Source organism: Populus trichocarpa, chromosome 17, assembly GCF_000002775.5.
Source record: "Populus trichocarpa isolate Nisqually-1 chromosome 17, P.trichocarpa_v4.1, whole genome shotgun sequence".
NCBI lineage: Eukaryota > Viridiplantae > Streptophyta > Magnoliopsida > Malpighiales > Salicaceae > Populus > Populus trichocarpa.
In genome coordinates, this window is record NC_037301.2 from 11,731,602 (window position 1) to 11,745,110 (window position 13,509).

A 13,509-nucleotide genomic window follows, 5' to 3' on the forward strand; every position below is an offset into this window, starting at 1 on the left:
AGCCTGATGCGTGTGTTGTTGCAATAAAAACTGCACTAACAGTGGAACCGACAATGACAGGCAAGATTATATCGAAAGGAAGACAAAAAAAACAACGATGTGTCGTTTATGTTTGTTATTTTCCAAGTTGAGGCTTTAGCATTTTAAAACGGCAGCACATCGCATAGACAAAGGCCAAGCGTGAAGAAACAAGCAGCAGCGATAAGGTAATCGCAGAAAAAACATAGAATAAGGTAGCATTTGTTTACTCTTCAAGATGGAAGAAATAGAAATAATAGACAAAAGAAAAATAAGATAAAATTTTGTTCGGTAATAAAGTATAAAATAAAATAATTATTTTTATATCTCATTTGATTATAGTATAATAAAATATGAAAAAAATTATTTTATTCTTCATATATATTATTATTAAACTTATATATTTACAAAAAAATATATTATTTTTTTACTTTATTTTATATTGAGTTTTGAAATTAATAATATTATAATAATTTTAGTTATATAGCTAAGACTAACTTAATGGGTTGACTTGAGGCTTAGATTAATTCGAGTTAAAAAAAAATAGAGAAATGATTGACTCGACCTGACCCTGTCAAAAACTTAGGTTAACTCAAGATAAAACACGAGTCATAAACTCATTGACATTTTTGAAAAATAGATTTTAAATTTTTTTAGATCATTCAAGGTAACCCTCTCGACCCGTGACTTGAACCTTGTCTCAAGTCGGCTTCCGATTCTGGTTTTAAAACTATTATAATAACCACTTTTATATATATGATGACTCGGGTCAACCTGTGTTGACCCTCTCGACTTGTGACTTGGGTCTTGCCTTGGATTTGACCCTTGAATTAAGTTTTTAAATTATGATAATAATTATTTTTATTTTATGTTGATCCAAGTCAACCTGGATCGACCCTCCTGACACGTGACCTGAGCCTTACCCCGTGTCGATCCTCGAGTTGAGCTTTAAAATTATGATAATAATCATTTTGTCCTTATGCTGACCCAAATCAACAGTCAATCTCACTCGTAATTCAGGCTTTGCCTTAGATCGACCCTCAAATTAGGTTTAGAAACTATAATAATGACTATTTTTATTCTTATGTTGACTCGGGTCAACCTAACATGTGACTCAGGCCTCGATTAGTGACTCGGACTTTGCTCTGAATCAACTCCTAAGTTGGTTTTTAAAACTATGATAATAACCATTTACATGTCTTATTTGAACAATTTTGAAATTAAGAGTTTTTTACAGAGATATTTTAGGAACAGAAATAATAAATATTGTCTCTGGATATTGTCACGTCTATATCTCTTATTTTGAAAATACAGAAATTCATTCCAAAATTTCTCATAAACGATTTATTTTTATTTTTATGTCTTTGTTTTTGTTTTTTTTAAAGAAATATATTTTTGTCTCCACTGTCTCCGTCCCTTCTATCTCAGGACAATAACCAAACATTATCTTAAATAACATTTCGGTATTATCCTAAAATAGAAAAGATAAAAACAGTAAAAATAGAAATGTGTTTGGTTAAAGAAACAAAGGTATTAAAAACTAATTTTTATACTTCTATAACAAGAGGTACATTTGAGACATGTCTCAAAAAATAATATTTACTATTTTTTTAAAATCCAACTCAGTGGTCGATTCGGGGCATGACTCGGGTCTCGAGTCGAGAGGGTCAACCCAGGTTGACCTGAGTTAATGTAAGAATAAAATTTATTATTATTATATTTTTAAAATCTAACTTGGAGGTCAACTTGGAGCAAGACTCAGATCACGAGTCGGATTAACCATTGATCGAGGTCAACATGAGGATAAAAGTGATTATTATTATAGTTTTAAAACCCGACTCAATGATCGACACTAGGGAAGGCCTGAGTTATGGGTTGAAAGGGTCAACTTGGATTGACTGGGTCAACATAAGGACCAAAAGTAATTATTATTATTATATTTTTAAAACTCAACTCGGTGGTCGATTAGGGGCAATGTCTGGATCACAAGTTGGGAGGGTCAACTTAGGTTAATTCGAGTCAATGTATGGACAAAAAATATTATTATTATAATCTTAAAACCCAATTCGAGAGTTGATCTAAGGCGAGGTCTAGATCACGGGTTGAGATGGTCAACCCTCGTTTACCAAAAAAAATATAAAAATGGAATCAAAACAATCTCTTTTCCACCAAAAAAAGATTCAAACAAAAGTCAACGGGGTTTTGGCTTGTGTTTTATTCTGGGTTACCTTTGATTTTTGACCGAGTTAGATCATGTCAATCATTTCTCTATTTTTTTTAACTCGAATCTTTTCAAGTCCCGAGCCAACAGAACCTAAATCAATTTGTTAAGCCAACTTTGATTTTATAACTATAGTTATTATAAAATTATTAATTTCAAGACTTAATATAAATTAAAGCAAAATAAATATTTAATTATTTTTTTAACATAAAATAAAATAAAATAATTAATTTCACCCGTATTTAAAATAAAATAAATATTTTTATATTTTATTATGTTATATATATATAAGAGCAATACAGAAACAACCACGGGAAGCTCAATTTGGGATAGCCTTGTTGAGAAGGATGGTGTGAACGTTGATGATGATGAATTCTGCAACGAATTTATAATAATAAAAAAAGCAGGTTCAGAACAACGTCATTTTCAGGTTGTTGTGATCATCCAAAAAACTTTCGAAGACCATAGTTTTATGCTAATTGCTCCGTTTATCTGCAATCTGTCTGTCTGTCTGTGTATTTTACAATGTCCTTGGTTGCTCTACTATATATCTTTTATATCAGTTTTCTAAAACAAACCATCTGTGTGTCTTCGTTTCTTTTCGTCTGTAAACCCTACCCTTTGATTATTACTCTGTTAATGTTAGCAACCTACTCCTAACTCCTATTTTGTTGTTGCCGATCTTCTTCAAGGGGAACATTGTTTGCTGTGCTGCTAATTTTCATTCCTTAAATAAATATCTTAGCCCGCCTGTGTCTTTTGCAATCTGTTGGAACATTCATTGTTTGGGTGACAAGGCATCTGATCATCTGCTCTCTCTGTCTGTGAATATGATGAAATCTTTGATTTGCTTGAGTGAATAGGTGCTTTGTTCTGTTTTGCATTCCTTTCCAGCCTCGCTTGACATTTAATTTATGGATTGAATGAAGGAGAAATAGTTCAGCTGGACTTAAAATTATGGGCTGAATCTCTTGAAGCAAGCGTGCTTTGAGAATAGATCCTACATTTTTTCCTTAAACAATTCGAGGGTTCAATAAAGGCTGTTAGATAATGCATCCTCCAGACACAAGACAGAGGTCCTGCAGGACTACATGCCATGGATATATTTCTTCATGATTATGCGTGTAGGGGAAGCTTTGCGTCATAGCTACAAGCTAGGGCATCTGGAAAGAAAGCTAGAAGCAAAGATCTAAGCGTTGCTTTCTTTAGTTATAAACCAATTTTCTCTCCATTTTCTATCATTGATTTGAATTAATCAAAAATATTTTATATTACTTCTTGATGTAATTTCCAAATTCAGCTAATTTTGTTTAAAAAAACTGCATCAACCGCAAAGAATTCAGCGACACTCAACCAAGCACAGAGCTTACATGCAGTTGATGCTGGTAACTATTAATAATAAAGTAACACAAAAATGGTGTCTAATTTAATAGTTTACTTAACTATATATTGGAAAAAAGTTCATTTGTTGAAAGCCAAACTCTGCTTCTTTTTCTTATTGTTTTTGTTGATCTCTACCTTCACAATGTGGACAGTCACCCCAATAATGAAAGTCTATTATTTATCAGTTCTAGAGCCTGTTTGATCCTTGTTGTGCTGGAATATTAAACATATGAAATTGTTTGGCAATGAGCTATAATTATGATGCGTTGTTAGTAAAATCACTAAGATTTACTACTATTTTTATTTTAGACTTCAATACATCACAAAATTAAAAAGATTCATTAATTTAATATTTTTTTAAAATAAAACATATAATTTTAACATAAATTTAAAAATAAAAGCTATCACACTCCCCCGTTACTCCACGGAAAGCTCTTTGGTAGGGTTTCCCGGTGCTTTCATATGGAATTACATCATACTGAATCTTATAGGATGTTGGATTCCATCTGGAGAAATCTGGAGAAATCTCCATAGAAGATGCAGATTTCTAGTCGTTGTCATACTTTGGACAACATTAGCACTCAAGGCATGCAGCTGGGTAAGCGTGATGGAAAGTGGTAGATATTGGCTTGGAATCATAGTTTTGAAATCCGGACTGGCCCGACGGGTTGACCCGGCACCCGGCCGACCCGGGCCTGGAACCGGTCCGAGTCTAAGTAAAAACTCGCCGAGAAGTTGGCCTGGCAAAACCCGGGCGACCCGGACAAACCCGGCTGAGACCCAGCCTCTTTGTTTTTTTATACATACACAGCCGGGAAACGACGTCGTTCGTTTTGGCCTTTTAAAGTCAAAACGATGCAGATGAAGGATGAAGGATGCAAAATTGCAGACAGAATAACAAGAAAAAGCAATTTCAATCGCATAGCTCCTGTGCCTGACTGCCCGTAATACACCTCCATCCCAAACACGACATCCTCTTTGTAGTGATCCCTGCTCGTTCCTGTAGATTCCATTGAAGACAGCATCCCCGGTTTTGATCAGATCCTGCATCAAGACATGATTGGAAAAGCCCCTCTTCAAAGTTCTGTGCGTGAATATCAGTGTTGTCATTGATGCATGATTGCTGTTGTTTTCTGTTCTGATGCCCATGTGTTCTCTCTCTCTCTTTAAGATTTTCTTTTCCTTTTTATTTTCTATTCTCAATTTAAAGAGAATGCCTATTTGATGTTGAATAGAAAAGAATGTTTATTTGTGATTGGAAAGTTGAAAAGTGAATTGAAAGCTGGAAAGCGGTTTGAAAGTTGAAAAGCGGATTGACAAGAGAGGGATAAGAAAGAGGAATTGTATTTATTGAAGTTTTTATTTGATTTTTTTTTTGTTGACCCGGGTCAATCTGGGTCAACCCATCTAACTTGTAACCCAATCATTAGACCGGGTCGACCACCGGATTGGATTTCAAAACTATGATTGGAATCTTTTATTTGGTCTTGTTTATGGAAAGATGAGATTACACGAGTGGATGCATGGTTTCTAGCAGTGCCTGTCATTTTCTTGGAAATGCAATGCTCTTCCACTCAGCTGTCGCTGCAATGTATCTCCATTGAAGATGCAGATTTCTTGTCGTTGTCATACTCTGTATTGTTTTTTACACCCATAATAGCACAGTTTTTTATTTTTTTAGGCTCTTTTCCTTGCACATCAAGAAACTTCAGTTGCTTTATGTCCAGCGAACAATATTTTGCAGCCCTCTATGCTGGATTTTATGCACCTAATTTGATTCTTGCTGTGTGATTATTAATTTTTCATTTTTTATTTCCCAATGCATTATTGTGAAGTGTGAGCCCATCTCCATCAACCATGTTCATTAGCAGTGTGAAAGAACAGATGATTGGGGGTTGGCTCTAGGTCAGCCAAACTAATTTATGTGTCGTTTTCACTTCTTTCAAGGCCAAGTTGCACCATCATTTTGCCTTTTCAAGAATATTATTTTGTTTTTATTGTTCCATAATTACTTAATACATCTAGCTGTGCCGCAAACTCACATCCTTCATTGTTTATACAATAATAAAAGTAATGACTTTTTTTTTATTTTATTCTTTAATATTTATAAATAATTTAAAATTTATTTTTGTAAATTATTTTAGTTTATTTTTTATAAAATTATCTTAGTATTAAAAAAATATCATGATATTTAATTGATACTCAATTTTACAAGCGTTATATTTGTTATCTTATAACTAATAAAAAATCATTTTAAAAAATAAAGTTTTTAAACACAGTAGAGTCCATAACCTAAATTATAAATTTGACAGATTGAATTGTGAAATCTAAATCGATCTAATATGTCGTAGTTTTAAATTTTTGAAAAAGAGTTATATTGAATTTTCCTTAAAGCTAAACCATGTTTTTTTACCAATCGTCTAGGTTGTCTTAAGACCTGCTAAGTTGACTAGTTTATATTGAATTAATTTCTATACAGTTTAATTTTAAACTTAAATTATATAAAGAATTAGACAAAAAAAATTTATAATTAACTCATTAAACCAAATTTAATAACAATAATAATTGTATTTTTATGTCCTGAATATTTATTTTACGTTCAAAGAATCCTGATTCGAGAGCATGATGGTGTAAGCTAGCCTCTGAGATGTGGCAATTTCCATAGAGAAGAACTGCTTGATGAAATTATTATGCCATTAAACCTCACATACCTAATTTTAAGCCTAATTCATCTTGTTTGGTTACATCAAAGCTGGCTTCCCTTTTTCCAGAAATTTCTTGCGAACTGAGAAATTGAGTATGGATTACATTTTGGATCTTTTTTCCACATCATCTAGTCTTCAGATACAGTTCTTATCCTTTTGACCTAACACAAAAATTAATTGAAGGATTTGATCTCCCCATCACTCCACCATCAGCTCTTGCCCATTATTTTAGGACAAAATATGGAACATAATAAACACCAAGGAAAAGATGGATGCTACAAGGATTTGTTACCACACAACATAAAACTGGAAAACCTCATCATCTAGGGTTCCAGATCATTAAAATAAGTTGACTAGCAACTACTCCTAGCTGGACTTTAATGGCAGCCATCCATATCATGGAAACAATGTCATTTTCTAATGGCCGTGTTTTAAGATTCTGTCCTGGTAATTTCGACAGTGTAAACGGCTCAGATTGGTGCAGAGGCAAGTTGATACTCATTTGCTGATTACCTAGCATGTGAATTTGAATGCTTGCAGGAAGGCAAAGAACCATTCAAGTCTCTTTCAAGCTTTGATGTACAAGAACTTTGCTGAACTCATGAAAGCTCTATTTGATTACAGTTTGCTTTCACAGTTTACATCCAAATCAACATGCTTGTCCCTTTGAGGGTAAGAAAAGAATGACTTCAACTTTTCAGGTTGTAGTGAAGCAGAAGGGAAGATCTAATTAAATCTGTCGCAGGACATTACCATTCAATAATTCTACGAACAGTTTTCTTTTTGTAATACAGCATGAATTACTTTGTATTAACGAGTAATTTGCTTTTGATTACATATTTACATTACATCTAAATTTTATTTTTAACTTTCTTTATTTGTAGAGATTGTTATCAGCTTGTCATTGAAAGCTTTGAACTTCACTTCAAAATATAGCAGCTTTAAGCCTTCTCTTCAACTCCTTCCTGCAGAAAAACAAAAATGAATGACTCTTGGGACCTTTTTCCAAAACCCTCCTCTGGTTTTAGATTCTTGAGTCCGTGTTAAAGTTTGTTTACCTCGTGAGTTCCCTATCAATGCTTGAAGCAGATAACAGTCCCCTATTCTCTTCAGCCCTCCTTAGAAGGTAAGGGATAACCATCTCAATAGACCCGTATGGCGTGTATTTGCTAACCAGAAAACCTGCATTGCTTAAACCAAATGAAAGCGCATCTGACATTCCATATAGCTGTGCAAACTCAAGCTTTTGGTTCCTCTTCTCAATCCCCAAGTCTATTGCCTTCGTCGCTGCCAATCTTCCTATACAATGTACACAGAACCCTGTATCAAATCCAAAGGCAATGCCGATGGCTATAATTAATCACACATGAGTCTCCTTCATCTCTTTACCTGATTCAACATTATGTGTTGCAAGAATGACTGCATTTGAGCTATTAGCGATCTTTTCAAGCATGAAAGAAACACAATCATTGTAGCAAGCATGTGTCTCTTGAATACTATTGTGAATTGGAGATTCATAGCCTAACGAAGAGGCTGTTTTTCTTTCACTTGACATATAAGCGCCCCTCACTAACTTAATCCCCATAGGAACTCCCATCTTGTCAGCGGCTTTTGTTGCAAGTAACAACCTCTCTTTTGCGTCTTTCAAGTAGGCTTGAATTGTACCATACACAATGGGATTATCATTTTTGTTGTACTTGATTGCTGTCAAATACGTCAAGTAATCAATGGCAGGTTGAACTGATATATGCTCTGCATCCACCGTCAACGGGATATTGACCTGGACACATTTTTCACATAGTTTCCACAATCTCTCCTGGCCTAATTGGAGATCATTCTCTTCTTGTGGGGTTAATGGTTCTGGTTTTTTAAGTGTATGATACAAAGGGCTAGAATCAGAAAAAATTGGAAAACTGTTCTGTTTCCATGGAAGGTTGAAGGAAGGATCTCTTTGTTGCCACCTTAACAAATCACTAACTCTCTCTAACAAGCTTAAGGGGCACATTGCTGTGACCTTTGCCACCACACTGCTCACCTGATGCGAGTAAAAAAAAACATAAAATTAGCCTACAATATTAGAGTCGGTTTCTTTCTGCCAAAATCAAAGAAAGACAAAACAAACTCGATAAGATCCGCGAAAGCTTGCCCGAGGACACCCCGCCCCTAAAACCAAAAGAAAGAAGTGTTCTTGTAGCTAGTGTGTTCAATTTCTGATGGGGCACCTCAACCATGAAAAGGACAGTCATTGTTTCTCATTCTGTCACTTTCTGTGATGCATATATTGCCAAACTCTTATGGTCAATGGTGTGCAATATGACCAATGGAGTCCAATTGGACACGACTGCTTGCACATGATCAACTTGATCAAGGATTCTACTCGCATCCTAAGCTGTAAAACTAACATACACAGCAGGATCCATATCTAATCTCTAAAGCAATTTCAAGAGAAACAGAACAGAGACCCGAGATCCTTGAAAACTAATTAAAGAAAGAGCAAATTTAACTTGATAAACAGAAAAAAAAAATGGGGCTAATCATGGCTAATTGAGGAAGACATAAATCTTACAGAAGATGGAGGAAGAGACATGGCTAATTGAACAGAATCAAGAAACCCTTTCAGATTCTGATCACAAGCATCATTATTACTTGTATATTCAACAGCAAAATCCAACATTACTCTCAAACCGGCTTCATTAACTCTCTCAAAACACCTTCTGGCCTCAACAACATCTTCTCCAGCACAAAAGTGTTTAAAGAACGTATGCCTTACCGTCTTTAACACAACATCACGTACAATATTATCTGTCTCCATAATCCTGGAATTCATAACCCACATCCCAAAGTCAACCAGAGGACCTATAGAAACCAAGTGAAGAATTGAAGATGCGTGCAAGAGTTTGGTGGTTGGCAAATTTGAGAAAAGTTTTTGATGGTCATTAAAGTCTAGAATGGATGGTTTTGCATGTTCTTGAATGATAGTGGGAGGTTCTTGGATAGGGGGTTCGGGTTTTTCAGCCAAATTTAGAGGAGAGGCGGCGGCGGCTTTGGAGGAGGAGGAGGAGGAGGTGTTAAGAGACCTTGTGATGAAGAAACGGAGGTTTTGGAGTTGTTTTGGCGGGAGAACTTTGGTGGCCATGAAAGGTGGGAGAGATCTCAGGCTTTCTTTTTTCGAAGTCCTGGGATACGGAGGATTATATAGGAATTGTATTTTTACTGCAATTTATGACTTTATAAAAAAGGTGAAAATTGATTTAAAAAATAAATATTTCCAGTTTTTTTATTTTAATAAATATTTTTACTGCAAGAGTCATATTGGTAGATGTAGATAAACTTATTCGTAATTTCCGATCCTCTTGGACGTGTCTTGTTTCATGGGCCGTAATATATTTGGAATTATGGTTAATTATTTAAAGTGTTTTTTATTTTATTTTATTTTTTAAAAATTATTTTTAACATTAGCACATTAAAATATATGAAAATATAAAAATAAATTTTATTTTAAATAAAAAAATTTAAAATTTTTAAAAAGCGTTCCAAACTAGGGATGAGTAAAAAAACCGAAAAATCGATTAAACCAAGAAAACTGAAAAAAAAAAACCGAAAAAACAAAACCGTGAAAAAAAACCAATTAAACCGATTAGAATTTTGAAAAAACCAACCAATTCGGTTTGGTTTAACCGAAACAACAAAACCGAACTGAACCCAAACCGAAAAAAACCGAGCCGAACCGAGTTTGAACCAGTTTTTTTCAAAATAACTTAACCAAACCGAAACCGGTTGGTTTGAACTAGTTTTGGTTTTTTTTAAAAAAACCGGTTTGGTTATTTTTTTGATAAAAACCAAACCGAACTGAAAATGATCACCTCTATTCCAAACACACCCTAATACTAACAAGGCCATAATGTGTATGCTGACAGTCTACCCAAAGAATAATAATGCTAACCCTGAAAGGTATAACTCAACTGATCAGACTCTGTGTTTGCTCCTTAGAGATCACCAGTTCGAGTCCCACAAATATCAGGACCACTAGAGGCTTACATGATCGTTAATTTCAGGACCCGTGAGATTAGTTAAGGTGCATGCAAGCTGGTCCGAGCAATCACGTTAATCTAAACAAAATAATGCTGCAAAATATTAAAAGAGAATATACCATACATTCAGATTATAAATATTTTTTTTCTTCAGTTTTATTTAGATTCTGCTTTCAAATACATCTTTACTAGTGACAAAGCCTTTTTTTTTCTTCAACAAATATTTACTTAGAGAGAAAGCTATTCTTCTAATAAAATACCTAAACGTATTTAGTAGATGTGATATAGATTTAAAATTTGAATTAGAAAAAACATTCCTTTTTTGCACTAATTTTTAAGGGAAATGTATTAATTGGATTTAATACTTGAATTAGAAAACAAAATTTGAATTTATATCTTTATTAAAATCTTCTAGGTTTCTGTTCTATCTTGAAACCCTAACCAAATTTAACCTTAATGGTTGCCAGCACCATTATTAAAGGGAAGATATGCCGACACTTCTGTCAAATTGCACGAACATCCACTGCTTAGGAATAAATTCTGACGAGACATTAGCTTCATTAGAGCTTATGCTTTTGCATGGGCCGAAAGTAAACCACTAGACATGATGCAGCAAATGCATGGAACTTATCAAAAAAAGGCGATTCTTCAATGGTGCTCTTGATATCTATCTTCTAATTGAAAAACGAATCAAGATGCTTCCAAGCAATGTGTATCTGCAGGCTTAGCACAGGGGACCAGACAACATATATCTTCACCTATTCTACAATGTTTAAGGATACTCAAGAACAATTTTGCAACTGCACGTTTTCTCGATGATGACACAGATGAAGCATTTCTGTTGCCCTAATTCTGTGATGATGTCCCACTACCAACCCAATCTGGCTGGATAAGAATTCTCTGTCAGCGAAAATCTTTATGAGCTGGTTGGCACAAGAAACTTCTGTTGACTTGCAATCTTTAACTAGGAACAAGAAGCAAAAAGAAATGAAGTGAATCAACTCTCCTTCTAAGAAGTAGCAAGTGTAATTATTACCAAGGTAAATAGACCTGAACATATCCAAATAACAAGGAGTACGGAATCAAAGTTAAAACTCCATAGTGGCTGGCCTTTTCCTAAGTTTGAGGAAGCGGTAAGCCACCCCTCTAGGTTATGGTATTTGAAATTGTAATGTAGATAAATATGCATCTTGTAATTCTGAAATTGGCTAAACAAATTATCAAGAAGCGGTCCCAGCTCCTTATCAAGGCATTCCAAGTGTAAGCGTGCACGAGTGGTGTGCGTGGGAGAGAAACAGAGGAAATTCAAGCCTGATTTCATCAGCAGAGGGCATAGTTCATTTTTTTTAACGCTAACAGAGGATATAATTCTATAAGCTACTATTAAGTGAAAAGTTGCAAGTGACACCACCATTATATGGTGCATGTATTGTCAAGGAAGTTGATGGATGATAACGCTTCCTTTCAGCACTCTCCCTGAAACACCAAGCCACCACAACAAAGCCACATGAAAACTTGTAGAGATGTATAAATGCAAATCTTATCGCATCGTGTTGCTTTATCTCGCCCAGTTTGTGCTGAGTTGACAGTGATCTATATCTATGATTGTAGGGAATTAGCATCTCACAGCCAATAATCTAAGCTAACCACAACTTTACAAATGTGAACAAGAAGCTCTTTGTATAAATGAATTACCTGATATAATCCCTCCATTGGAGCATGGACCGCTCCTTTCAGCAATGCAACCAACAACCAAAAGCATCCTCTTCACTCATGTAAAGAAGTAGTAAACCAGCTAAAAATCCCATCCCCTGCATTTTTTAACAATTGAACTGTCATTCTCCAGTCAGTGAATTAAGTAAATTTAAGATCCATAAATCACACAAGTCTCAGACCTGAACATATCCAACATCTCTATCATACACAGAGTAAGCCTTCAAAACATTGTACAGCGACCTTTGACCAGGACCATGTCTCTGCTGGAAGAAAACATGCGATGGGAAGGTCCGAGAAATATCTCTAATTATATCCAGCTCCGATGCTGATGTCTCATATATAACTAGTTGCTGCAGTAAATATATAGTTTCATCATTATGACACAAACTAATCTACGCGTGGCTGTGTGCACATGCAAGCAGAGGGAAAAGAGCATGAAAAGCTAAAATTAACATCAGAAACCAAGAACTGTGCATTCATTTATTCTTTTTTGGATATAATTCCCCAGCCACTTACGATCTTTTCACAGATAATGTACTGGTTATGTAGTAGTAAATTTCTCTAAGAATAAATCCCAAGTCAATACTTGTAAAATCTCTTCGCACATCAACAGTGAAAACAAATCACTCCTGCGTTTCTCTCATATGAAGGCACATCACAAACACGCATCAGAAGACAGAGCCTTATTTGGTCTTTTACGTGCAAAGAGGTAAAGAAGAACGAAATCCTTTGTCTAGCTTAGATTCCTTACAAAGAACAAAAGAAAGAAAAGCACTGAAGGACACATGATTGGATGCCAGTAAGGGCTATAGAAAAGAAATATCCCTTCTCCACATCTTCTAAGAAGAATATGATTTGTTTTACTTTACCGATTGTACTAGCAAAATGATCTACAGATGTTTTTGGAATAAAGCTTCATTGTATGTAATCTGCAATAATTTCAGCACCGATCCATTAATTTTTATGCGAGAGTTGTAGAGCCCTTGTCAGAGCCAAAAATTTCATACATGTATATACCAAAGCAGCTCCCTGGATAATGTTCATAGGTACTGTTCCTACAGATACCATGCTAATTGCTATCCCCTCCTGCTTTCAATTTCAACTCCAGAACAAATCACCATTTATCTATGTCGATGCACACTTTATTTTTTCATCCTCTTACATACAACTTTAACATTAATAAGCATGGCAAGACACAATTGCTCATCAAGTTTTCCCAGCTAATCCCTTCCCTGACATGCTACTTAGCTTCGCTGCTTCCTATCCTGCTTAGTCAAGCTTTGATTTGAAGCTAGCAGAGAGATTGAATTTCCTATATTACTAGTTAGGCCTTCTCTCCCTAGGGAAGGGGATTATAGAGACATAACTGTCAAGTAGATGGGAAATAGAGGCATTTTTTACGATCTTTCTTAAGGGAAAAGGCCCACGGTGCAAT

General features: G+C 35.0%; 1 protein-coding gene across 1 annotated transcript; it reads right to left on the reverse strand.

The window, feature by feature from the left end:
* Positions 1 to 7,054: 7,054 nt before the first annotated feature.
* Positions 7,055 to 9,502, reverse strand: LOC18107429 (proline dehydrogenase 2, mitochondrial). The gene is made up of 4 exons (XM_006373430.3): positions 8,894 to 9,502; positions 7,717 to 8,362; positions 7,386 to 7,626; positions 7,055 to 7,292 (listed from the first exon to the last, which is right to left on the reverse strand). Exons 1-4 carry the CDS (start codon positions 9,461 to 9,463, stop codon positions 7,253 to 7,255), a joined length of 1,497 nt encoding a protein of 498 aa, XP_006373492.1. The 5' UTR covers positions 9,464 to 9,502; the 3' UTR covers positions 7,055 to 7,252.
* Positions 9,503 to 13,509: the final 4,007 nt, after the last annotated feature.

Bases quoted from the DNA above. Each gene is read 5' to 3' on its own strand.
- LOC18107429 (XM_006373430.3), bottom strand. From the start codon at position 9,463: ATGGCCACCAAAGTTCTCCCGCCAAAACAACTCCAAAACCTCCGTTTC. The intron at 8,363-8,893 runs GTAAGATTTATG...TACTCGCATCAG, and splicing joins TGTCTCTTCCTCCATCTTCT to GTGAGCAGTGTGGTGGCAAA. The intron at 7,627-7,716 runs GTAAAGAGATGA...TACATTGTATAG, and splicing joins AACACATAATGTTGAATCAG to GAAGATTGGCAGCGACGAAG.